This window comes from Copidosoma floridanum, unplaced genomic scaffold (assembly GCF_036245765.1).
Source record: "Copidosoma floridanum isolate Cflo_tuat_1 unplaced genomic scaffold, Cflo_Japanese_pri ptg000013l, whole genome shotgun sequence".
In the NCBI taxonomy this organism is placed as follows: domain Eukaryota; kingdom Metazoa; phylum Arthropoda; class Insecta; order Hymenoptera; family Encyrtidae; genus Copidosoma; species Copidosoma floridanum.
The window spans coordinates 38,246,299-38,272,576 of NW_028321890.1; the positions used below are offsets into that span (position 1 = coordinate 38,246,299).

Genomic DNA, 26,278 nt, shown 5'->3' on the forward strand with positions numbered 1-26,278 from the left:
GTTGTACCATTCCACCGTCCCTGTTTTATTGGGTCATGTAGGGTTATACCATTCCAACGTTCCTGTGTCATTACGTTATACCGACATTTCGCCGTTCCTTCGTTATACTATTCCGTTTCTGTGGATGTATTCCATAATCGCCACCACACTGTAAAATATACAATCGTAGAAATACGAGTCCACTTGTAAAAATATACATGGGTAGCGACGTAAAATAATATCACGGACTAGTAATCTTACAAATTTTTACGTTAGTAACGTGCAGCATTGAAACAAATCAAACTCGAAGAAGACGAACGATATTTCTCTATTTCGACGCTACCGCCGAAGAAATTGTAATCTTTATGACACGTTTTTCTTTTTACTGTCGTGTAGTAAAATTTTTTTTTCAATTCTATACTTAATTTAAGAAACAGTAATAACATCCAAAAGATTGTTCGTAAAAATAAACAAGATAAATTTTTGTATGTAAAAAAATTTTTTTATTAATGTAAAAATAGACGTGTATATTATTATCAATAATTTTTGTACATTTAATCAATTCTCTTGTATCGACTATCGCATAAACTGTATAAAATTATAATTGGGCGTGGCTTGTGCTCCTTTGCATAAGCCTTCACAGTTCCCCAAAGGTTTTCGCAGATCTCTATAACATATTTTTTGAGTGATGCACGTAACTTTCTACAAAAGTAAAAAAAAAAATTCAATTTGTAATCTATTTGTTACACTATTTACTTTTTATCTACAATAATAAAATTCACTTACGAGTCCGCAATCAGCTCTTGAAGACTTTTTTGAAAGTCCTGCTCATCCTCATTTAACTCTAGATAGGAGCTAAATAATCTAATAACAGACATATCTAAGGAAACACCAAACAGTTCAAATGGATTTTTATATCCACACCAATCGAAGAACGGTGACATTTGTGCAAGCATGGCGTTCTTGTAATTTCTTTTGCTGCCAGCAGATAACTTTTCCTTGTCAGTAAGGATAAAGTTTATTGCAATTTTTTCGCTTGACGGGTTAGACGAAACACTTGAATCGTTATTGGGATTTGGTTTGCTGTCAGATCTGTTTAATATGGCGGTCGTAGTATTTTCAGTCTGACGAAAGTAGTCTGATAATTCCTAAATTTTCAAATTAACAATAAGCTTGCGTGGAGTTGAAGATTTTAGATTTTTTTTTTTCAATTTACCTTGGTATTGATTTTCCGCTCCTGGAATCTATCACGTTCCCAGGTTAGTATCCTTAATGAGCCCCTTTCTCCGTTTTTCAACATAACAACATGGTTAATACTGTTCTCTTGGCAGTACTCCATTATTTCCTCGAAAACTGTGAATTCAATTAAATCGACTTTGAGATTAAGTGCCCACAATTCTCGAAAAATATCACCCAATTCTTTTTTATTTCGCTGGGGCTCCCCGTCCACGCAGCAGACTCCCACGTCAATAGCAACTTTATTCTCGTGAATAAACTCGTTGGACAGTTCGCCTATTGCCAAAACTAATTTGTCCAATGAAATACTGATTCCAACACCAAACTGTTCAGCGTGGTTCATTATACCCGTGCGCTGCAAAAATTGACGAAATGACGAGAGAATTTTGTCATATCTGAAACAATTTAAAAATTTGATCATTTTTTTAAAAAAGCATGAATAAATCTCCAATCGTCAATTTCTGTCCAACTATTCCAATAAATGTTTTCACGCGCAAAATACAAGTGCATAAAAACAATGAATCGGTATGACACGGTGGTTAGTAATCAAATCAATTAATTAAAAAAAGATGTTTCAAATAGAAACATTTATGATGATGATGATAATAATGACTTAAATCCTACCTTCCACCGGCTGCAATAACGTCTTGACTGATTCGCTTGCGTTTTTTATTTTCATATGTTATTTGGAAAAATATTCCGCTATACTGTTCGATATTGAGTACAAATAGCGGTGTCACTACAACTGGCCACTGAAACCGTATGGTTCACATTAAAATAACCAGAATGAATTTTTTCAGTACCTACTCGCAAAATCGCTCCTTTGTAACTTAAAACTAAGATTTTCATCCATCAAATTACAAAATTCTAAAATCATTTTAAGTTTCCAGCACAAATCTCATTTTTCGTCAGAGAATTCGTTGCAAACAAGCTATGAAAATTTTATTTTTTTTAAAACATTTTTGTAAAATCGCTGCTTCAAACTTTTTCGTTAATTTTAGATAAGAAAAAAAATATAATAATAGATTTACAGGAAAAGAATAAAAAATGTTCATTTGTTAAAATGTTATTTTTCTATTCAATCGCTACGTGTACGTATGGGAATAAATTACCTTCACCCCCAAACTCTCTGCAAAACTGATGACCGTTTCGATATCTTTGAGACCTTGCTTTGCCAAAGCTGCTATTTCGCCTTTCCTCCTCGTGATAAATTTAAGGTCATCAGGGAGTGCCGATATTGAAAATTCAGTATCAAATAGCTTAAAAAGCATACTCATAGCTTGCTCAGTTAAACATAAACTCGTCAAGTGAGTTTCAATCTGTAGAGGTTTCAATTTGCGCGCATCACGCAGAATCGAGTATATGTCTTGAAATTTCTCGCGCTCAATACCACAAGCCATTAGGATGGCCTGAAGCAGCAAGGAGTGATTAATGCGGATAGTGTAAGATCGGTTCTGCAGCTCAGGGAACTCATTATATATTTCCCAGACTATAGCAATAAGCTCTGCTTCGGCATTCAATGTCACTAGAGGACTAATAATGTCGAAAGCACCCTCGTATAACTCTCGTGGATGAAATCCAATGTGAGCCTGATTTGGATTGTGGTTCTGGAAAAAAAAAAAAATGTATTCAATAAATACTCATAACTTAGAAGGTAGAAGTTTTACAATTCCATCTTTTTTTTTTTTTTTTTACAAATGACACGCAACATACCTTATTTTCTCTGTATACCCTCTCGATAGCGTATCTTCTTATTTTCCTAATAGAATTCCACGCTACGTATCTTGCAAAAGGTGCACGCAAGTCGTATGGTATGGAGACGATACTACCTGTGCGAGTCATCAGTTGAACGCAACTATCTGGTAAAATGGAGAGACCAGATTTCGGCATGAGTAGAGGAGTCACGATGCACTGCCCGCCATGTCTCTGAAATACTTTGATGACTTTTGTCTTGACATATTCTTGAGTAAATGGTGCCTTCTGTAGGCCAATTTTCTTAACTGAAAATGGCATGTCATACGTCATGTCTTCAGCTGGTGTTGCTTCTTGTTGTGAAAAACAACAACTCACGAGATACTTGTAAGCCTTGCTCTGAGCATCAGACAGAGTATGACGAACCATTTCTTGTAATTCTGCCTCTTCCAGCTGGGGTGGTGGTAAAAACTCGGATACCAATAATTCATTAGCTGATGGTCGTTGGCTTGGATCGTGATTCAACAACCAGCTATCATAAATAAATAAATCAATTGATTAATAAATGTATGATGAACAAGAAACGAAATTTATTTATGAACTAGTTCTTAGTTGAGATTGCATATTACCATAAAAGATGTTTAGTGTTTGTCTCATTGAACTCGGGAGGCAAAAGAATCTCTTTAGATCTAATGTTTAAAATTATTTTAACGCGCTCCATGCCAGTTTTGAGAGGCTTGTAGCACATTTCAAAAAAAATAATTCCCAAACTATAAATATCTACTTTCTGGTTGTATATAGCTTTCACTGCTTGCGTAGACAATTCCGGAGCAACATACAAAGCTGTCCCAACTTGCCCAGTTAACGATTCTGAATAGTCTTTTTCAGAGCCTAAACCTGTTACATAAATAAATCAAATTGTGTACATCTATATATTTACATGATTAATTATATTTATGAAATTCCATTAAATACCTTTGTCAACTTGAGATTCTTTTTCAATACTGTGCGGTAAGCTTGGAAGAATATTTGTCGTTGCCAAACCAAAATCTCCAATTTTCACGTGATCGTTGCTGTCCAAAAATATATTGACAGGTTTTAGATCTCGGTGAATCATACCCTTTTGATGTATGTGCGACAGACCTTCGACGATTTCTCGAAATAAGCGCCAAATTCTTTCCCCATCTTTATAAAGACCATTGTCAATGGCAGTTCTTAAAGTACTTTTTTCACAAAACTCCATTTGTAAATACATAAACTGAATTTCTTTTTTGGCTTTTGGTCCTCTGACTCCATCTGGAGTATCACGAGCAGAGCATGAGTTAGATGTTTGCGATTTTTCACTTTCTGCAAATTCTATACTGTCAGATTCGTCGGTGCACGTTTTTGTTGCTGCGCTAAATGAAGGTAATAAAATAAAAGTGAAGTGTTTTGTTTGCTATTCTTTATATTAAAGTGAATAATACATTATTAAGGCGTTTTAATTTGCTCTTACGGATATTTCCAATCTATATCGCTGTCGGAATCATCATCACACTGATCACTATTATCTTCTTCGCTATCATCAGCAGCTACACTAGCTCGGGAATTATATGAAACATTCCATTCAACCTCGTGCATGGGTGGAGCTAATTTTTCAATATTTTCACTTCCAAAGTTCTAGTAACGATGGTAGTAATATTTAGTAGTAGTAATAATAATAAAAATAAATATATTACTATTATAAAAGCAAATAGCAATAAAAGGAATTTTCTATATATACTACTGAAATAAGTAAACAAATAAAAAAGAATTGACCATCAGTTACGTAAAATATTAAAATGTCTTACGTTATCATTACTTAAAACTCCTCTATCTTTAATGGTCGAGGTGACTTTTATTGATGGCGTTGCAGAAGGCATAAATGCGTTGTATGTCGAATCATCAAGGGTTGCACTTTCAATCCAGGAATTATAATACCGAACAACGTTCTCGTGATTCAATCTGGATAATAGTTTTACCTCGCGCGTCATCTTTTTATTCAGCTGCTTATTTTTTGGATTTAATTTGATTCTCTTCAAGGCGTACAACCCGCCATCCAGTTTATTTCTAACTTTCAACACGTCACCAAAGGCTCCGTTTCCCAACCACTTAAGTACTTCGAACTCGTTTTTCAGACGCGACTGTCCACCAAAAGCTGATAGATCGAAAGGTATATCGCTGTCGTCGGGCTCTTCTTCTGGCTCTATACAATTTTGCTCTTTGCTGCCGTTCAGTCTTGGAGTAGGTAAGCCCCGCTCGAGTGGCGTTTGAATAAAGCAGTGTTGCAGGAGTTGCTCTGCTGACCAACGTGATCTATCATCGTTTACAAGGCACTTTAATATAAAGTCTTTTAAATCCGGCTGAAACATACGAAAATAATTATTTTAGCAAAGGGAACGAATTTAGTATTTTCATTACCCGTTACCTGGAGGTCATTACAACACGTCGTGTCGCCTGCCAAATCATCTTCGGTGAAAATTGAACCCTTTGCCAAGGACAACAAAAGAATACCAAACTTATGAATATCGCCTTTTTTACCGCTTCTACCTTGGGACGTGATATCATGTTCAACTTTGGACAAACAACATGCTTGGTATAAATCTGACAAGCGTTTTTCAAGTGAATAATTGGCAAGCCTAACGAGTCCTGCTCTATCAATGTAAACATTGGTATCTCGAAGGTCTTTGTGGACAACATTGTTTTCGTGCAGGTACTGAAGGGCGGACAGAATTCCAACTGCTAAATGTTTCAGCATATCCTTATCAACTGGAATGTTTTCTTTCAGATAATATGAACAGCTTGTTCCAAACTAAAAAATATATATATATATATATATATTGTACATTTTATTTGTTATGGCCATAGATTCTTAAAAATAATATTATATTATAAGAAATAAGTATATTAATGAAACTCACAACAAATTCTTGCAAAATATAAACTATAATGTTATCTTTATCCTGCAAATACTTCATGTTTAGAAAATGAACAAGATTCATGTGTTGTAGTTTATACAAATGATTGAGTTCTTGTTCAATTCCTGCTATCTGCTTTATTAGATTTTGTAAATTGTTGACATCACTATTATCATGACCAGATGTTGCACACTTGAGTGTCCACTCTGTCACAGCTAGTAACTCTCCAGAAATACAATCGACTCCAGCATAGCAAATCGATCCTCCTCTTTTACTGTGTCCTAAGCACTTGCCTCTATTAACTTGTCTTTCTCTCTTATTGTTATCAAAGTGTAAGAGTTTGGTTCCTCTATGCTCACATAAAGAACCCTCTGAGCTCTCGGATGTACTCACGCATCTTTTTCTGGAAAAAGCCCTAAATCTTTCTTGAGGCGAAATTGTTGTGGATCTTAGAAAATTGAGATCAGTATCAAACGAAAAACGAGTTAATTCACGCCGATTATGCATTTGAATTTCCTTAAATGCTTCTTGCCTTTTGGAAATTTCATCTTGTAAGACACGTCTCTCTTTGTCTTCTTTCATCTGTTTCTCTTGCATTTCAAATTTGATTCTTTCTTGCTGTTTTGAAACCATTTCTTCGTAAAAGCTGCTATACCTCGGCTTGTTGTTGTGTTCATGGAGAAATCTCTGAACATGCTGACACAGCTCATAAATCATGACTTCCCCGATGCTGTCTCTAGCCAAAGCTTCAAGTTCTGAAAGTTCTGTTGCCAATTGTTGATTGGACAAACCTTCACCATTTTCCAAGCAAATTTGGGGTGCTCTGTAGATAGGAACGTATGTGACATAGAGCGTTAATTTGAAAGAATAAAAAAATGCTTACTCTTCAGGGTATTTTTCGTTGCAGGTAACGTGCAAGTCTACTTTTGTATAAATTTCTGCTGGTCCAGACATGCTTTTCTGAGGAGTAAGAGTGATGGAGATGTGTAAAGGTTGCCATTTCTTTTTTTGCTTACTTTTGCGCAGATCACGTAGTTCATTGACAAAGATAGACTGTTCAAAAAAGTAAGATGATATTAAATACGGATAAACAAAATAAAACAGTTGTCTAAAATAAAAAAATTGTAGAAAAATCGATCACAAGTAATACTTACTTTTAAAACCTCGAGCTCACTATTTTGTCGGTCTTGATAGGACTCTTCGCTCGACATTTTGACAAACAAATATTAGGTCCTCATGTTTCAGCGATCGAGTTGTCGAAAAAATTCAACAACTCGTCGTCAATTTGTGACTCTGTGCTGGATGTCAATTTTTCCCAAAAATACTTGGATACATCAATACTTCTCTGTATAACTCTCACTCAAATGTTGACAAGCCTCCCACGCTTAACCTGAACTTTGTACAAGATATACTTTTTTCATGCAATCGTGTAGTACTTACAAAATGTTGAGTCTAATGAAATTGCATGAAACAGCTTTACATTATTATAACTAGAATATTTATTAATTACAGCCAATTTATTTATAATTAAAAAACTACACAACCTGTATTAACTACATCGTGTTAAATCTCTACTCATAATATGCACCATGCAGTGTGCAGACTGCAAACTGCACTGCACACAGTGCACACTGCACAAGTATAAGATGACATTACTTTAACTAACTTTTAACACTTCGAGACTTCGACTCTTTCGAGTAATTCGAGAGGAACTCGAATCGAGTTCATAAATGAAGAGATGGGTGCAAATTTTGGATGCGTTTTTTTTACTTTTAATTTTATTTTTTAATTTGATTGTCAATTGAGAATTAAGTTTTATCAACTTAAAAAATAATTCAAATTCAACGAATCAATTCATGCTAATCAGATCCTAATAATCTACATACACATATGGTAAGTGTGGCGATAAACTTCCTCGAGAAATCGACCGACCGACCGAACGCATAGAGATTAGAGATTTTGACCGAACGTAAAAAAAACGCACCCTAGCTTTTTTCTCTCTTTCCCCACTTGCAGGAAATTTAAAAAATTAATCATTCGAGTCATAGTTGGAGCTCCCCGCAGTAGCTTAAATATACTGCTTATCGTACTATTCGCGGTAGATTTAATTTTCTGTAAAAAATGTATGGATTTTGATGATTTAACGCAATAATGTGTCAGCCATATAAACAAAACAAAGACCAACGTCGTCTGCTTTTCTACTGGTGAGATTGCGGAATACACCCTGTATGTATATATTATACCATTCCAATGTTCCCATTTGTTGGGTTCCTGGGTTATCCCACTCCACCGTTCCTGTTTTATTGGGTCATGTGGGGTCATACCATTCCAATGTTCCTGTGTTATAGGGTCATGGGGTTGTACCATTCCACCGTCCCTGTTTTATTGGATCACGGGGTTATAGTTATACCATTCTAACGTTCCTGTGTCGTTAGGTTATACCTACATTCCACCATTCCTTCGGTTTACTATTCCGTTTCTGTGGGTGTTTCTATAATCGCCACTTTAGAGTAAGTATATCTTAAATGTTTATGTAAAAGCAGCACTGTAATAGAGCGGAACTATAACATAGTAGGAATAGTAGAACGACTGAACCAACCTAACGATAAATACGATGATGGTCATTAAGTGATCGAACATTCGCTCCGATCTCAGTATACTCGACATAATTATTATATGTCGAAGCGCTAAATCGCACATCACAAAACAACAAATAGATATTACAAATTACAATAACTTCACGGATTGCGATTGAACTAATTTTTTAACCAATTTTTTACGCAGGCATTTGGCAATATTAGCAATTACGGGAAATCTGCGAAAACCATGTTACAATTTCACACTTCTGTAAAATATTTCATGAAAACTAAGGTTGTGTTCGATTTAGCGCGCCGAGCGCTCGTACAAAAAGCGGACTGCGAAACGAATGGTATGTGAATGTACTGGATCCGTACCATATAACTATTTTTCTGTATATCGGCCTATGTTATAACATAGGCCTGTGAAGCAAAAAAAAGTTATATGGTACGGCCCCTGATTCTATGATTTTTGAATTATTTTTTAAGTTATTAAAACTTTATTCTCAATTAAAAAAAAAATAAATACAAAAAATTTAATAGGTTGAGGAAACAATTCAGAGTACCTAATCCATAAACAATAAAAAATTCTTTGCAATTTCGGACGAACGGTAATTTTTTTAATATGCATGGGCACGTTAAATTATAATAATAATCATCTGATATAATAATTATGAACTTTTAAATACAAGTTCATAATTATTTTAAAAGTTGTGTACAAACTGTTGATTTATAATTATCATCCCATCACTCATATAGATGTTTACTGTAAGTACATAATATTTATACTTATCAAAACAAAACTTTCAAACGCGGCATGAAATCGTCGTCCGCCGAATCGAAGAGATGCGCACGCACGCTCAAAATAAACAATCCTCTCGACCAGTTGCGGTTTACTTTGAAAGTCAGAGACGGTAGAGGTGCGAATGCGAGGTTACAGTTAAAGTACAGTATAGGTTGTATTTACAATTAGCGAAGTTCGGAGAGGAGATAATAAGTAGTCGGTACTCGGCAATCGGCCCAGAAGGAGCTGTATTCTTCCATGTATATACTTTATATTTGTATCCATACTTAACTTGAATTATGCTGACGCTCATACTGACGCTAGTAGCATGCTCATAGCCCAGCAATAAAATACAATCCCAGCATTGTAAGTAGATTGTAATTGCAAGTGAAGGAGAGTATACCTACTCTACCTACGCATCTATGTAATACATAATAGGTATATATGCCACAGCCACATACCTGATACCTATTAAGTACATTAAACCGCGATACATCGTGAATCGTGAATCGTTCGTGATAATAAGTATATTGTGATCGTGGAAAATTCGTAGTAAGAGTTATAGGTAGGTACACTCGTGGCTGGTGGCGATTTTGGCGACAGTGGCGACACATGCACATGCATTCTGCGCTTCTACAACCTTATACCTATAATACCTAGTACCTACCTTCTCTCTCTGCGCTGTTCTGTCTGGACACTCTGGACTGGACTGTGAATGTGGAAAACAGAAAGTGAGAGAGAAAGAGCGATATTGGCCGGTAGCCCGTAGCACTGCAGCAGCGAGCCAGCGAGGCGAGACTCCTCGTAGTGAAGCTGCGGCCACTAGCTATACACGGGCACGGGGTAACGCGGCGCGGCTGTAAAGTAAAGTATATAGATATAAAGGATTAATACTAAGTAGACCAAAAGAAAAAGAGAGAAAAAGCAAACGAACGGACTCTTTGGGGACTCTGTAAGTGCCTCGCTCCGCACTCTATAGTAGCTGCCGCAGTAGGCTCCTCCTCTGCTGCCGGAAGGAAGGAAGGAAGCGAGCGAATGCGCGACTGATCAGGAATCAGGAGCAATAAACAGGTGACGAGTGACGAGTGTGTGGCGAGTCACCGAAACCGAAAGCTCGCTCGAGGAGGAGGTAAGAAGTGCGCGCAGCTGGTTAATCGTTCGTGTGTGTGGTACTTTAGGTCGAGGTATTGTAGGTACCTGGCGCGAGAAGGAATAAGTATAACGAGAGAGAGAGAGAGGCAGACGCATCATCATCATCATCAATAATAACCCTACACGGAGCATCAGTATCAGTAGCAACAACAACAACAGCCGGGTAACGTGCGTAACAATTTGAAGGAGAAGCCAAGTCAGCAAGTTAGTATACGTACGTAGACTGCGGCAGCAGTTATACACCACCATCATTAATACCACCGCCACCATGAGCCTCAGCGAGGAGAGCAATCCTCGGACGCTGTACGTCGGTAATCTGGACGTAAGCGTGTCCGAGGATTTGCTGTGCGCCCTCTTTTCGCAAATCGGTCAGGTCAAGGGCTGCAAGATAATACGCGAAACGGGTAATGACCCGTACGCATTTGTTGAGTTCACGAACCACCAGTGCGCGGCCACGGCCCTCGCCGCCATGAACAAGCGTCTCTTCCTGAACAAGGAGATGAAGGTTAACTGGGCCACGAGTCCCGGTAACCAACCGAAGCTCGACACGAGCAATCATCATCACATATTCGTCGGTGATCTGTCGCCCGAGATCGAGACCCAGACCCTCAAGGAGGCCTTCATGCCCTTTGGTGAGATCAGCAACTGCCGAATCGTGCGAGATCCCCAGACCCTCAAGAGCAAGGGCTATGCCTTTGTATCGTTCGTCAAGAAGAGCGACGCCGAGGCTGCTATCACAGCGATGAATGGCCAGTGGCTTGGCTCGCGCAGCATTCGCACCAATTGGTCGACGAGGAAGCCCCCGCCCCCGAGGACCGACCGGCCCCGCAATGCTAACAGCAAGCCCAACTACGAGGAGGTACGTTTTCCGGCCGACGATCTGGTCGTTGTACCACCACGACCACCAACACTCCCAAAGCACAGAGATTCATTCGCACGCAGTCGTGTGCGTGCTACTGTCCGTTGATCTCTCTGTTTGTACACGTCTGTCTGTCTCTGCCTGCTGGTTGACTGACTGACTCTGACTCCAGCTGGCCGGCTGGCGAGCGAGCGAGCTAGTGAGTGCCAGTCGCTACTCTCTGCTGCTGCTGGCACACCAGTTGCTTCCCGTCGCTAAGACACCTTCCTCTTGTACGCTGGGTTTGTTCGGGTTCAAATTCACCACACAATGTCTTTAATCAATGTCCGCTCTCTTTCTTTTATTCTGTCTATATTATTCTTTATCATTCACCACTTTGCATTACTTCCTAAAACAAAGGCAATCTCCTCTTTATATCCAAAAGCTTGCACCTGCAATTGACTATACTGCTGGTTTTTACTGCAATCATATTTATCATGCCAAACACAATGTACTATTTCGATTACAAAAGCAGTGTTTACTTTCTGAACTAAACTTAGATACTCTTTTGTTTTGTTCATTTTTACACATTCAAATATTTATTCCTTACTCACACCAAAAAAGCTCTTAATATTTCTATATCTATACCTACTTACGTATATCTACTCTTTATGTCTCTAATTTGGACAAACAGGTGTCTTTACCATTTTACTGAGTATAATTTAGTCGTTTCAGAAACACGACACCTATTTGTTCTATAAGTTAAGTTTTATTTGTTGTAAAATTTTATACTTTTAATTTTATTGGACTTAAGATTTAATGAAATAGATCAAATCAATGTGTTGAATCAACTCATTAAATATTTCTTTGAATTTTTTTTTTTTTTTTTTTACAATTGAAATGTCAAATGGTAAGACACTTGAAAATAATAATTTTGTTCATTTTTAAATTCTTATAATCTGCTTCTTGCGCTCAAGATTGAACATAAGGCTCTTAGATTTATATTAATTATTAAATTTCGACTCAAGAAAATATGGAAAGCTATATAAAAGCTATGAGTTTATACATATTTTTTTTAAACAAAATACTTGTCAACACTTATTGTTTTTTGTTTTATAGCTCTAAAATGCGCCAACATCATATTACCGTTGTATATCGATGATTGCGTAAAAGAAACGGCTCATTCTGGTTGAAGAAGCAGCTAATTCAGAACTTTCTTCTCAGATTTTGAAGCGGTAGTACTATTATTTTATTTAATAAATAAAATTTTGTGAATTAACTTCTTTTTCAACCTAAATCTGAATTTGCTGTTTCTTCACCCCAAATACAAGTTAGCTACTAATTTCAATCATTAATATGTGTTGATTGTGTTGACTCGTAGAGGCTTATTATATGATAACAGAAAAAAAATATAATTTAACTTGAAAAAGATTTTGAATAATTATTTGAAATAATACTATCAAAATAAAAAAAAATTAAATTGTAGTCAAACTTATTAGATCAATAATGAAAAAAATTATTAAGAATAATGTGTATGATTGACATCATTAAATGATCCTATGAGTTGACTATCAGAGATCTTTTACTTTCTTAAATATAATGAAAATATTTGATGTCAATTATGCTGAATCATTTTAAAGTTGAAAAAAATAGTCGTTAAAAAAAATTTTAATACCAAAGCCTAGATGAATTCCTTTATTTTGTTTCTCCATATCTTACTGTATTTTTGATTTTTCAGGTTTATAACCAAAGTAGCCCGACCAATTGTACCGTTTATTTTGGAGGATTCACAAACGGGATTACAGAAGATCTAGTAACCAGGACATTTGCGCCTTTTGGTACTATATTAGATATTAGAGTATTTAAGGATAAGGGTTATGCTTTCATCAAATTTACAACTAAGGACTCAGCTACACATGCCATAGAAAAGACACACAATACAGAAATAAATGGATGTGTCGTTAAGTGCTTCTGGGGAAAAGAAAACGGAGATTCAAGCAGTATTGGATCTAATACCAATCAACAAACTCAGCAAGTTAGTACTACAAATCATTTTTAGTTTCTTTTCTCATAACAAAAAAAAAAAAAAAAAAAAAAAAAAAAAAATGATTTATTAATTTGTGCAGGTGTCAGCAGGACAGCAATATGCTTATAACTATGGCCAGCAAATGAGCTATTGGTATCCCCAAGGCTACCCACAAATGCAAGGCCAGTTTCTCCAGCCTCAGTACTATGGTCAGTACTATGGCCAGCAGCAAGCTCAGTACATGAATAGCATGCGAATGCCCACACCATCTGCTGGTACGTGGCAACCAGGTCAGACTGGCAGTGCACCTCCAACACCTTCTGCCCCTATGCCACCGGGACAACAACCTATGGTAACTTACGGTATGCCACCGCAGTACCCAACGCAGTGAAACGAAACGTTTGACAATTCATAAAAAAAAAAAAAACATTTAAAAATTTCAACAACAAAAAAAAAAAGTCGACCTTTTGAAAAATGACAGTTGAAAGTTCTGTACGCAACGCTTGACGCGGAACTATTTCGAATGTAGATTAATATATACCATTTTGTTTCGCAAACTTTGCTACCACGCTCAATTATATATATACATAAAAAAAATATTCGTTAAGAAAAGCAAGGAGCTTGCTTTAATTATACATATGTACATCCTATCAACTTTAAGGCAATTTACACATTTTTCTAGGAAATAACAAGGTTTTATTTTAATATACACTGTATATTTGATGGGATGATTAGTAGTAATTGCTTCACTGAAAGGTAGCAAAAATACAAAAAAAAAAAAAAAAAAAAAAAAAACAATAATGAAAAAAACATTTTAAAAGAAACACGTTAAAGTGGTATATATTCTCATCTATCTTTGAAATCATAAGAGCCCTGCATCCGTTGTGCACTAAACCGTATGTATGATAAGATTATATTGAGATTGTTGAATTTTTTAATTACTTCTCCTATTTTTTTTGTTTGCCCTGTTTTCTTTTGTCCCTGATTCATAAGACCTTTTTTTTTTAAAGAGTCATTTTTTCTTAGTTCAGTCTTGTTGTCTATCAGGCGATATTTTAACTTTTATAGTGTTTGAATGGATACGTGATTAGTGTGATGGAATATCGATACATAGGCGTAAAATAGAAAAATGAAACGCTAACCAGAAAGCGAAAGGCATTGTTTGTGATGTAGCTAGAATTTTTTGGTACAAACGCTGTCAAACACGTATGCAGGGCCCTCCACAGGCGCAAGGATTAGTTGATCTATTTGCGCGTCGTAATTTACTTTGCTTTGCGAGCTGTTCATCGTCAGTGGCTAAACGACTACGACCTTAAACGATTTTTATTTAAAAAATATAACAGAAATATGTTTAAGAAACTTCTGTTAATGACTTCTATAGGATGTCTAACATAGTCTGAAAATTTTTTCAATGCGTTAATTATTACGGAAAAATCAAGAGTACATTATTTTAACGTATATTAACTAAATTGTTTTGATTAACGATGACATTTGGATATAATGTATGAAAACTTTTCATATTTAACTGATGTTTAATAATCAGTTATGCAGAAAAAAATTTTTATCGAGTCTTCCTCAAAATATTACGCATGAAACCGTTTCATACATTGCATTGGAATTTAAAGCCTTGAATTTATTTCTACCAGTCTTGATCACTCTATAAAAAAAATGCAAAAATACGCTGAGATTTAATTCAGATAAATTTTTTATTTGAGCCACTGGCGACAAAGTAATTAATTTGAATGGTTCTTATGAAAAAAGTCTTGACAGAGTCGAGTGTAAAAATAATAGTAAAATCAATTGACAAAAAAAAAAAAAAAAAAAAGAATGAAAAAAAAAAAGAAAAAAAAAAATTAAAATTAAAATTAAAATTTGTATAATTATCACTCAGAGAGCAAGGTATGTCAAGTGAAATACTAATTGTCTGAAGCAATTTACTCTTAAAAGTGAGCACTTGAATAAAAATATGAATCAGTAAAAGTGATGGAAGTGAAAAATGTTATATAAAGATTAATTTAGGTACGGTAGGGTAAAATCTGCCCTTGACAATGCTTAGGATAATGTTATTGGTATAAAAAATAAATTGTCCTTCGAATGAGAAGAGGAATAAATATTTAAAATAATTTTCCATGTGTCATTCTTGTGTCCAAATACGGTATCGCCTCGGGGGGCTAATCTTGCGCGACTTATGCTGTGCGTTTAATACTCCAGCCAAAGCCAGAATTCTTACTGAGAACAGTATTACGTCCTTTCGAATATTGAAGCTTGGATGTGATTTTTTTCGGCCTGAAAATAGTTGGATATGTTATTAATTATCACTCCCAATTACAGTTCATGTAAATTTTATAAAAAGAATAAACTTGATACTTACATTAACGTAGACTAATGAAAACAACTATACGATGATTGTATACTTTTTACTCAACTCTGCCCGTATATCTACAATATTAAAAAAAAATAATAATAAAAAAAGGTTCAAAAATTTTATCAAAAACAAGGAAAAAAGTTCAATAGTCAAAAAAAACTCATTCGTCTTATCCGTATTGATCCAAAAAGTTTTCCAGATGAAGCAAGTCGCGCGGTCTTTCGGGCAGGCCGTAGGCCAAAATTGCGTTTTGTAAAATATTTTTGGTAGCTACCTCGTCCTGATTCCACGACTTGATTGTCCTTCGACCTCTTCTCACCAAATTAAGACAATCAGACCTGCGGTTATTCTTGCTGGTACTCACATCCGTTTGCTTGTAGAAAATTGGCGTACAGCTGGGTGAAAAAATGCTCATCACCTCTACATGAACACAACTTACTTAAAGATTTTCAAGATGATGTTTCGCCAAATCTTCCAGTTGCTTGACTATAAGCAGCATCGGTGTCCTCGTGTGGTCCTTGAATTTCTCTGCCTTTGCAAAATCAAACCAGAGTGCTGCGTTTCGCTTGCCGATATTGACTATGTAAGTGACAAAGGACATATACACCGTAAACAGTAACGACGAGTCCCATTACGATCACAATGAAAAGTGGTGGCAACAAGGAATGTATGATTTTTTGTCAAACTTTTAAGTTACGAAAAATCGCGAAAAATACGAGATTACATTTAGAATATCCGTTACCACATTAATAACTGCTAAAACGTTCTTACGGCTGTTTTACAAAAATAATGTATTAGAAATATCTAAGCATTTTAAGGATGAAAAAATAAAAACGCTGCGCGTAGTTTACAAGATATTCCAATTTAAAAATAGTCTTGTGCTTTTAGTATGCCTGAATACGTTGAAATGTTCTTATTTTTTTCAGCTTTGTACTGCAAAGTTAAAAAAAAAAGTTAAGCTCAATTTTTTACGTATTGCTCCAACTTAAGATAATTACAATGTATAATTCATACTGAATAAAAAATTTTTAAAAAAAATTCGAGCGAGCCTAACGGTTTGCCTGCGCAAGAACCTAGTGGAACTTGATACGATTTCTGCACATGTTTTTTTTCGTTACTATTATTTTTTAAACCGCGAATATGGATTATCACAATTATTATTTTTAATATTATCATTATTATAATTACTACTTTAGCAAAATATTAGAAATACTGTTTTCTCGCCACCTTACCTTTTTTTTTTTAAAAATGTATGAAAAACTCAATTCTCAGACGTAAGTACGTAAAAAGATTCAAAGTGTGACTATTTTACCTTTAACAGAATGGACATACATTTAATTTTCTACATATATTATAAAACCCAAGTGTGCCAAGTGTTATGAGAAGTGCCATGTTTAAGGGGATTAAAAATCATACGTTTGCATCATGACAATATGTACACTAGTTGATACAGGTACAAATCTACAAAAAAGTTGGTATGGAGAGATTCTTCTGTGATTTTATTTATTTCTTTGAAGCCCGCATAAGTCAATGTGAATGTCATCTTTTATGGAACTTTTATAATTTGTATCATGTCAAAGATTCAATTTTATGCCATAATAGAATATCTCGGATCATATGGTCACTCCTCTCAACAACGTGTTTGTCAGGAGTTCACTTACTATAGATTGGTGAAATTGAGGAAAAGCTGAAACCATAAGCATTTTTCGAAAGCATGTTTATATTAATGAACTTTTTTGCAAAATGTGTACAAAAAACTTAAAAACAAAGATTACATACAGTCACGACAAAGATTCGCAGCCTTAAATAAATCAGAGTCAACATTTTTTATCGCTCTATAGATCAAACATGAAAATTATTATTCAGATGCATATTAATACAACTTCTTTTTCTTTTCTTATTTTTGTACTTGATCGTTTCTTTTTTTTTTTCGATATCGCATATTTTTGTTCGTTTTCTTCTCAAACTTCAATTAACAATTTACAAAAATTTTTAAATAAAGCACGAAATTTTTTTTGAAGGTATTTTCTCAACATCAAACAGACGACTTCTCGATGACTTATTACATTAATCAAGTATTAAGTGACATCAGAGACATCAGAGTGTAAAACTATCACTTTCTTATCACATACGCAAAACATACATCACAATACTTACAAACTATATGTAGATACTGTAAATTTTTTTTAAGTAGGATACATAAATGAAGTAATATATTTCATTTAACGAAAAACGAGGCTATACAGTGGATAATGTTTTGTATCAAGATAATGTACCTGTTTATATATCTATGCTTTTTGTTTCTTATGATTTATGATTATGGCAACTTGAAAGTTTGCACCTTAATTTGGCAAAAAACATATACGCAATCTAATAAAGCTGAATCTCTAACCTGTACAAATAAATTAATAAATACTAACAATGTAACATTATTTGATAAATAACTTTAACGATAACTAACGATTCGGAATGTAGGATTCAAAATATTTTATGACTTTATGTTTATTATTGAACCTTCCTTACTCCAAAATACGCTATTTTAATTATTTATATTTTTGAATTAAATATTTGCAGGTTATCGCAATAATTTAGTGACAATACGTACTGGGGAAAAAATTTTCTAATTAATAAAATGTTGAACAATCTTTGTTCTTTGATTTTTAAGATTGAATCATGTATTATAATGAGCTATTTAAAAAAAAGCACAGCAATAATAAGTAAGTGTTAGTCTGTATATCTTGGAGTAGGGAAAAATAACTAGTACTAATTGTTCATCAAACAATAATTATTCAAAGACTAGTTATTGCGATAAGAATTATAAAAACTACACCCTCTGATAGGATGCTGAATTAAGTACACGTGTTATCAACTCTAATGAAATTGTACAGAATCAAAATATTCTGGTACTGACATTTCAGTTTCGGCGTCACTTTTCATCATTATAACAACTTTACGTATTCATAATATATTGTATATACAAAATAAAAATACCATGCAAGATTGCGCCCAGAAAATATTTTTTTTTAATTAACTATTAATCGTGATCTATCTTATTCACTTCGTTGTGTTCATAGAACCATGCATCAAATGTGATACCACAATTTTTTTTGTTTTTTTAATGATTTTAATTAATACCGTTCTACAGATTTATATGATTTTTAAATTCGTACGTTGCCTGTGAAAAAGATAACGTTAACTTTTCTATACGTCCTATCAAATATATATTTGTCAAAAGCTTTCTGACAATCTCGAGAAAACATACTGCTTGTCTACAAGCCTCTGTTCATACTTTATGATTTTATTATCTCAAATGGACGTGCAACATTACATTTTCAAATCTTGTACTCCATTGATTCAAAGTGCATAAAAAAAAAATTCAAGACACAATTTCAATAATTAAAAATTGGATAAGGAAAAATATAACTATTAAAATAATAAAAATCGTCTAAACTATATTTTGAGCCTTTTGAGAATTGTGCACTCTGTGCTAAAATAATATTTCATCGATTGAGCAGTTTCATCAAAGACTCACATCACCATACTCAAGACTCCATTTTTCGTAAGCTGCAAGACTCCCAGGAGATACAGATTTGCGAACCTTTTTCAGGGAATCTATGAAATCTTGATACGTGATATTGCGGACCGAATTTAATGACAAATCTTTCACTTGCTCCATATTAAGCTCTACAAGAAAAAAATTAGTTATTAAACAAAAAATGTCAAAAAGTAGAAAGTACTTGATTATCAATTTTGGCGAACAAAATTTATAACGGTTTACGTATCGGATTATTACCCCTGATTGGACCGAGAGCCGCATCCTTGGCCAAACCCGTCAGATCACTTCCTGAATATCCCTCTGTTAAGATGGACATCTGATTGAGCTCATCATTTGTCAAAGGATCGTTGTGTTTGGCCAGCAATCGTTTCAACAACATGATTCTTGTCTGACAGTCGGGCAGTGTAACATAGACTCTTTTAGAAAAACGCCTGAGCGCTGCCTCATCCAGTTCCTGCGGCCTGTTCGTTGCAGCCATCACCAGTATTCTTTCTTCAGGGTTACATGGAAGACCATCGAATTCTACTAAAAACTCGGTTTTTAACCGTCTGAAAATAAATCAAGGTTCTTTAAGCACGCATTTAAATTACAATTTTGAAATCTTAAGGTCGAACATACTCGGATTTGAGTTGAATCGAGACGTAAAATAAATCGCCAACACTTTTTTAAAACGCATGAACAAATATAAAAGTGTACATGTAAAATGTATAGGAGTACCTGGAAGCCTCGTGTTCGTTGTCCTTGCGCTCGCTAAGTAACGAATCGACTTCGTCAATAAAAATAACGGAGGGCTGGAGCTCCCGAGCGATCGCGAAAAGGGCCCGAACGAGTTTCTCGCCCTCGCCCACGTACTTGGAAGTCAGACTAGCCGCCGATATCGAGAAAAAGGTGGCGTTGCACTGAGTAGCCACGGCACGCGCGAGAAGCGTCTTTCCGTTTCCAGGGGGTCCAAACAGCAACAATCCCCGCGCTGGTGTTCGTAGACCCGTGAACAGCTCCGGACGCATTGACGGTAAAATCACCATTTCTTGAAGGGCTTGCTTGGCAGTCTGTCAAGGTGATTTAAAAATTTTAATGAAAAGTGAAAAAAACAAAATAATAGTAAACGCTTCGTAAACCAAAACCTCTTGGCCGGCGATATCGTCCCAAAGTACGGGTGGACCACCCTCGAGTATTTCGTCAAGGATGAGCTGGGCGAGCTTGGGCTCGATACCTTTGAGCTGCGGAGGTAGTTGCCTACGGCTCGGCACCGCGCGATTACTGCCTGTGCCACTTGGTGTTGTGGGTCGCCGGCGTAGGGGCGATTCACTACCTGGTACGGAGAGCTGTCTCTTCACTGAGGGCGGTGTCAGCATGGGTTTTGGCGGCACGAGGTTGGGCCGGTGACAGGATAGCGCCGGCTGCGAGCGGCCCATGCTGCGCGGGAGCGTCTGGCTCTTGTTGACCACAGGAAGCCGTTTGCTGCTAACGATGCTATTGCCGGAGAACTTGCGTCCCGATGCTAAAATCAGAAAGGCAAAAGTGTGATTAGGGATCGATGAAGTTGTTTCTACACGCTCGCTTACATTCCTACGCATGTCGCCTATACAATATTTATATACTCCCATTTGTGGGTCCAAAACTAGTATTTCACGCCTGGAGTGTTATACTTTAATTTTTTATGTGGCGATAGTTGGATGGCTGTGTCGCGGCAGAAAGATAGCATTACCCGCTGATTTTTGCATACCTAGTCAATTAATATTTCAAGTCAAACGTTTATTTTTGGTTTGGCTAGTTTGCATTTCTTGGCCGAAAACGCGCAAGTAGTTTCGAATCTTTTTTTTTATCATGGAGTATTTTATTAAATTGTCCTGGTTTTTACAGCCGTGTGTGATTTATATAATACATTGGATCGCTACATTGTGTTTGATGCACAATGTCAGTTTTTTAGTGCATATTGCATAAACCTATCACATGCATATTACATAAATAGTACATACTTTTAATAAAAAAAAAAAAAAAAAAAAAAAACATTAAAATTCAACCTATTGACAATTTCACACATACAAGCGAACATTATGTACTACTTTGGCGAAAACAAAACATACATCTCAGTAAATTAATCAATACTATAATTATGAATACTTTTAACTACGATCATCCATGTGGAGATCACTTTTTATGAAAATTAAATTACGACATTTAACATAAATTTTATGTTTCGACAAATATAAAAGAGTGCCATTTATTATAAACTTTAATGATGAACAAAATTAAAAACATTAAACAAAAAAAAAAAAAATTCAGACCAAAACAATGTACAAAAATATAATTACAATGGATATGGATTGATTGAAAAAAAAAGAAAAAAAAATATATACAGTACCTTCGGTCGCACGCGCAATATTGAGCTTGTCAGTACGCGAGTACTGCACATTCGGTCTGGAAATCTGCGTATACGTACTTTGTACTATATTCATGTTTTGTGAATTTTTCGGATCCTGGATATTTGTCATTATACGACGATGCCTCAAGCTCTTATTTTCCTGCTGATGTGCTTGACAATTGGTATCGCATTGCTTTGAGGCAGCCGCGGCTGCCGTAGACTCTTCATCAATTTCCAAATTTTTCAGCTCACATACCCTTGCTATAACGAAAATGGAAAAAAAAATTCTGCCATGCCACGCAAATTTTAAAAATAAAAATACTCGCAATACACAGGGGCCAAGATACTTCAAAAAAACATGTTTATCAAAGATTTCATAAATATTCAGCAACTTTTTGTAACATTTCATAAGCTGGTTCATTTTTATTTGAATAAAAAGCTCTATCAATGGCCACGGAGTTAAAAAGGCACTCTTCCTAATGAATATTTAAAATATTTCACAACTAGTATCAAATATGCATACTGAAATGTCCGACAAAATAAGTTGTCATTAAATAAAAAAATATTGAGGAAAAATTTCAAATACTCAACATCAAGAAGTTTTAAAAATTGATATAAAGACAACACATTTCATGCACATCAAAAAATCAGCAATACAACATGAACATTGATTACTCATTATTATTTTCGAGATCAATACTTTTACTACGCAAGAATACAATTACAGCATGCGACTGAACAATAAATAGGATTTTCTGTACTATAGCTCTTATATATTTTTTTTAGTGATTAATTGTGACATTATTATCAACTACAGAGCAGAAAACCTATAGTAAAGGTCTCGAATATTTTATCTTTGGAACATTATTAGTAAGCAAGCAATAAATTGAATTACACAAAGATCATTACCAAGAAAATCAAGCCTATCTTTGGCCATCCCCAAGTTGGTCTTCATTTTTTCATTAAGCCTCTGTGCTCTTTCCCAAACTTCGCCTCGACCTCCGTTGCACTCGATTGCGATTCCTTTTTCCAGCTCATCAATGCCCTTTTTGTAAAGTTCAATGGCCATTTCTTTGTGCCCTGGAATCACATACAAAAAGAATTCTTTACATGCTTTTGGTCTCAAGTCTTCGTTAATACCCATAAATGGAGACACTCCAAGTATGGAGTACGCACTTGACGGCCTTGTCGAAACGACTTTACAGTTACCGTTTATTTCAACTGCTACTCTTAAGAACGAATATTTTACTTTTAATATTAGATTTAATAAGATTTTTCATATTTTTCTCTACAATAATATCATCAGCAATGAAAAAAAAAAAATAATAATAATAATAAAAAAATAATTCAAATGGATTTCTTGAAAAATAAATTTTAGTCTACCTTCATTTTCCTCATCGATTTTTAAAGCTTTGCTAATGTACTCAAAAGCTCTGCGATGGTGATGTTTTTGTTTTGCTAAGAGTGGATCTCCAGGGCCAGGCCCTGGTGGTCTTCTTGTATTATGTGACATATCTTCGATATCACTTTTATCGTTAGTAACGGCTTTTCTATCAACTATAATTTCCAGCTGACATGTGTTTCTACTTGAATGTCTTTTAAACATTAAATGTGACGTCGATGCATAAATGTACTTGAAAATCACATACAATTGGTAAATAATTGTTCGGAGAACATTAAATAGAAGTATCAAGGGAAGTGATACAATATAGAGATTTTTTTTGTGCACTGAGGGATGCTGGCCTTCAACAGGGCGATGATGATGGTGGTGGTGATGATGATGGTGATGCCCGTAACTAACACTAGTCACAGTTTTATCACTATTCTCAGACTTTGTCACACGCAACTTTTTGGGAGATCTACTGCCTTTACGTGAGGAACGTCCACTGCCACCGCCATCGCTGTAAGACATGTTCTGTTGAAGTCTTCCTTGCTCTCGAGGCTGTAAATTAAAACAATCTTGTTACTTTTAAAATGAAAATCGAAAGTAAAATTTTATAATTTTCAAGCTTACGTCATAAATAAGTCTATTACTGTTTTACATACTCTTATCAAGAGAATTTTATTATTCGTAAAAATTAAAAAAACTACCGAGTAATAATTTGTTTTATCCAGTTTAATGAGGAAACGGAAAAAAAGGAAAGATTAGAGAAAGGGAAAAGCAAGAGTTGAGTAAAAAAAAAAAAAAAAAAAAAAAAAAACATGCACATAAAGCTTACAATAATACGGTGTTTAAAGAAAAACAATAATCTTACTGCAAGGTACTGCTGAGTGCAGGACGAACGTCTCGGCGAGGCTGAGCGCGGTCGGTGCGACGAGTGTACAGAGGCGCTCCGACATCCCCGACGCGAACGCAGACCAGCTGAAGTATCGGTTTGCCAGCTGAGCCCCGCCGCCGACGAGCACGCCGAGCTACTCCTCCTTAAAGGCTGGATCTTCTCGGATCCTCGTCCACGCAGGCTGGCAAGGACGACTCCTCTCTTTTTTCCATTCCTGGCCTATACTTTAAATAAGGCCTCACGAAGAGTCTATAAGTTTCGCAAAATCTGAAAAATTAATTTGTGATGTTCAAATTTACTGCAGGACACAATATATATCATGGGTACACTAAAAGTCAGTAAGCACAAAAGTAAGAGTGAAGTGTACACGAACTAAAGGAGTGGTTGATTGTTAGGTAAGAAAAAATGCAAATAAAAGTCTTAGTGAGCATAGTCGAAAAGTCGAATGCCAATGGCCTAAAAATAGAGTTTGACAGGTCAGATATAGGTATACGTTTACATATAACCGTACAACTCGTACAAGGATATACAAGCGCATTGTATGATATAACACACATCAAGATATATATTACAGGCCCATCAGTGTTGTCTTTGAGTCCGAAGACAGAAAAAAAAAAAAAAAAAGAAAAAAAAAAGTTATTCGACAATAGGCATATACTTACTCTCAACGTATCTAATTTGATTCGGAACTCGGTTGCGGTCTTGAAGTGCTTCCGCGTTGTTGCTTTCTAATTTAAAATGTTATTTATGAGGTTAAGTAAAAATTTTGAGCTCCCAGTGTTTTTGTTATTGCTTATTATTCCACACAAACTTAACTATTAGAAACATTAATTGCCATAGTCCACTGTCCATTTTAACTTCATAAGAAACGTAACGATACCTAGGATAGGAAAACTTGTATCGAAGGGAGTATACAAATTAGCATCTGGGTATGAGCAGAGGGAGGACGGCTGAGGGAGGGACGAGAAGGTATATATTCTTATATAGGTATAAGAGTAAGAGGGTTTAGGATATTGAGGGGTGAGACCGAGAGACCTTAGGGTAAGGCACATAAATAGAGGGTTTGCTTTTGCTGCACTGAAATGTTTTTATGAAGCATGAGTATTGAGTACTAATACTATATTTCAACCAAGTAAAATATTTGACAAGAAGAACATTAAAGAACATCAAATAGGATACTTGGTGGATGTAGGGTCCATAAGTAAGTACTTTGCAATTGATATTTACTTACTTACTATATTTATTGGATGATGGAAAGAGGGATTTGAGCTGTAATTTGTTGAAGTTATTTTTGTATCAAGAAGAACTCCTTCATTCATGCAAGAGCGTAGAGAATACTGAAGTATGTAAGTATGTCTTTGCGTAGGGAGCTCGTATGAGAGATTTTGTATCCAATATTAAAAAATATTATTACGTACGTAGTAATGGTCGTGAAGACGTTGGAATCTTTGAATTGGCGTAAAAAAGGAAGACACTATCGAAATACACTTTCATATGCATCTCAACTCTCAACTACTTAAATATATCTCAAGAGATGCAGCACATACTTATTACTTTATCTTGTGACAGTAGCAACACACACAGAGCTCACCAACGAAGGAGCCTGGATTCTGGATGCCCGATAAGGTTAATTCTCATAAGAAACAAAGACTGAGGAGGCGGCACGGATGGGTGTTTGTGTATATATAGGCACACTGCAGTATTTATTATACCGATTATACGTTACGCGAATGCGAGCTTCAGGGACTGCATGGCGAATCGCAGATTGCAGAGCCCAGTGAGCCGGGAATTCGCGAAGATATGGCGCGAAAAATCCATAATCTATATATCCAATATGTGTACATATATATATAGGTGGTAAACACAGGTTTTTACCTGACCGACTAACGCGCATTATTAATAAAATCGTAAGCACGCGCATGTACGTAAGTAAGTACACCAAATATGCCTTTTATATACTTTTATTGTTTATTAATATATTAGAGTTAATTTTTTCTGAAATGTTTTGCTCTTTCTACTTATCAAAAATGACTAATGACTTTTTCTTAAGAACTTATTAAGATGATAAATCATTGCAGTATAACAAAAAATAAACAAATCAAAATTTTTCTGTTCTAACCGTTGAATAAGTAGTAACTGAAAGGGTTGCAGATATAATCGTGTTCACTAAAAAAAATTAATAGAAAATAAGTATATATTAACTTATGCATAGATGAAGAACATGTTGTGTGTTTATCTATAGTTGTTTGCTGGATTCGTGGGTCTATTCAGAAAAAATTTTTTTTTTCCAACATCTTAAACATAATTGTTGTTTTCTCAATACACGCGTTTCGAGATAAAAAAAAAAAAGTAATGAAATTAATTGCGTCAGCGTATACGCTACTAATAGCTGTGTTAAATATCATTTGAAACTTTGGAATCACGGTTTTGTTAACGCGCGATTTTATAAATTGTCACTTGTTATAATTTTTAAAAAATTCGTTTAAATTAACAG

At 35.3% G+C, this 26,278-nt stretch overlaps 3 protein-coding genes across 9 annotated transcripts; 1 reads left to right on the plus strand and 2 right to left on the minus strand.

The window, feature by feature from the left end:
* Positions 1-507: 507 nt before the first annotated feature.
* Positions 508-7,418, minus strand: Gcn2 (eukaryotic translation initiation factor 2 alpha kinase Gcn2). Of its 3 annotated transcripts, none has more exons than XM_089591233.1 (15): positions 7,388-7,418; positions 6,998-7,233; positions 6,727-6,896; positions 5,847-6,666; positions 5,354-5,737; positions 4,737-5,288; positions 4,403-4,566; positions 3,883-4,304; positions 3,537-3,804; positions 2,929-3,439; positions 2,328-2,822; positions 1,840-1,967; positions 1,196-1,610; positions 766-1,127; positions 508-681 (listed from the first exon to the last, which is right to left on the minus strand). In XM_089591233.1, the coding sequence occupies exons 2-15, from the start codon at positions 7,052-7,054 to the stop codon at positions 534-536; spliced, it is 4,896 nt and encodes a 1,631-aa protein (XP_089447359.1). In that variant the 5' UTR covers positions 7,055-7,233; positions 7,388-7,418; the 3' UTR covers positions 508-533. The 3 variants fall into 3 exon arrangements, with proteins under 3 accessions (XP_089447359.1, XP_089447358.1, XP_089447357.1); XM_089591232.1 differs by having other exon boundaries at positions 6,998-7,295; positions 7,388-7,412; XM_089591231.1 differs by having other exon boundaries at positions 6,998-7,409.
* A 1,927-nt stretch (positions 7,419-9,345) lies between these two features.
* Rox8 (TIA1 cytotoxic granule associated RNA binding protein Rox8) lies at positions 9,346-15,342 on the plus strand. Of its 2 annotated transcripts, XM_014349729.2 has the most exons (4): positions 9,350-10,274; positions 10,382-11,214; positions 12,932-13,228; positions 13,320-15,342. In XM_014349729.2, exons 2-4 carry the CDS (start codon positions 10,624-10,626, stop codon positions 13,608-13,610), a joined length of 1,179 nt encoding a protein of 392 aa, XP_014205215.1. In that variant the 5' UTR covers positions 9,350-10,274; positions 10,382-10,623; the 3' UTR covers positions 13,611-15,342. The 2 variants fall into 2 exon arrangements, with proteins under 2 accessions (XP_089447261.1, XP_014205215.1); XM_089591135.1 differs by having other exon boundaries at positions 9,346-11,214; positions 12,932-13,232; positions 13,327-15,342.
* A 2,158-nt stretch (positions 15,343-17,500) lies between these two features.
* On the minus strand, positions 17,501-25,555 carry spas (spastin). Of its 4 annotated transcripts, XM_089591215.1 has the most exons (11): positions 25,332-25,555; positions 25,203-25,258; positions 24,447-24,512; positions 23,761-24,051; positions 22,889-23,447; positions 22,415-22,585; positions 21,506-21,766; positions 20,265-20,641; positions 19,858-20,189; positions 19,378-19,688; positions 17,501-19,268 (listed from the first exon to the last, which is right to left on the minus strand). In XM_089591215.1, the coding sequence occupies exons 5-11, from the start codon at positions 23,415-23,417 to the stop codon at positions 19,105-19,107; spliced, it is 2,145 nt and encodes a 714-aa protein (XP_089447341.1). In that variant the 5' UTR covers positions 23,418-23,447; positions 23,761-24,051; positions 24,447-24,512; positions 25,203-25,258; positions 25,332-25,555; the 3' UTR covers positions 17,501-19,104. The 4 variants fall into 4 exon arrangements, with proteins under 4 accessions (XP_089447341.1, XP_089447342.1, XP_014205202.2 ...); XM_089591216.1 differs by having other exon boundaries at positions 21,584-21,766; positions 25,203-25,555; XM_014349716.3 differs by lacking the exon at positions 24,447-24,512 and having other exon boundaries at positions 25,203-25,555.
* Between the last annotated feature and the right edge of the window lie 723 nt (positions 25,556-26,278).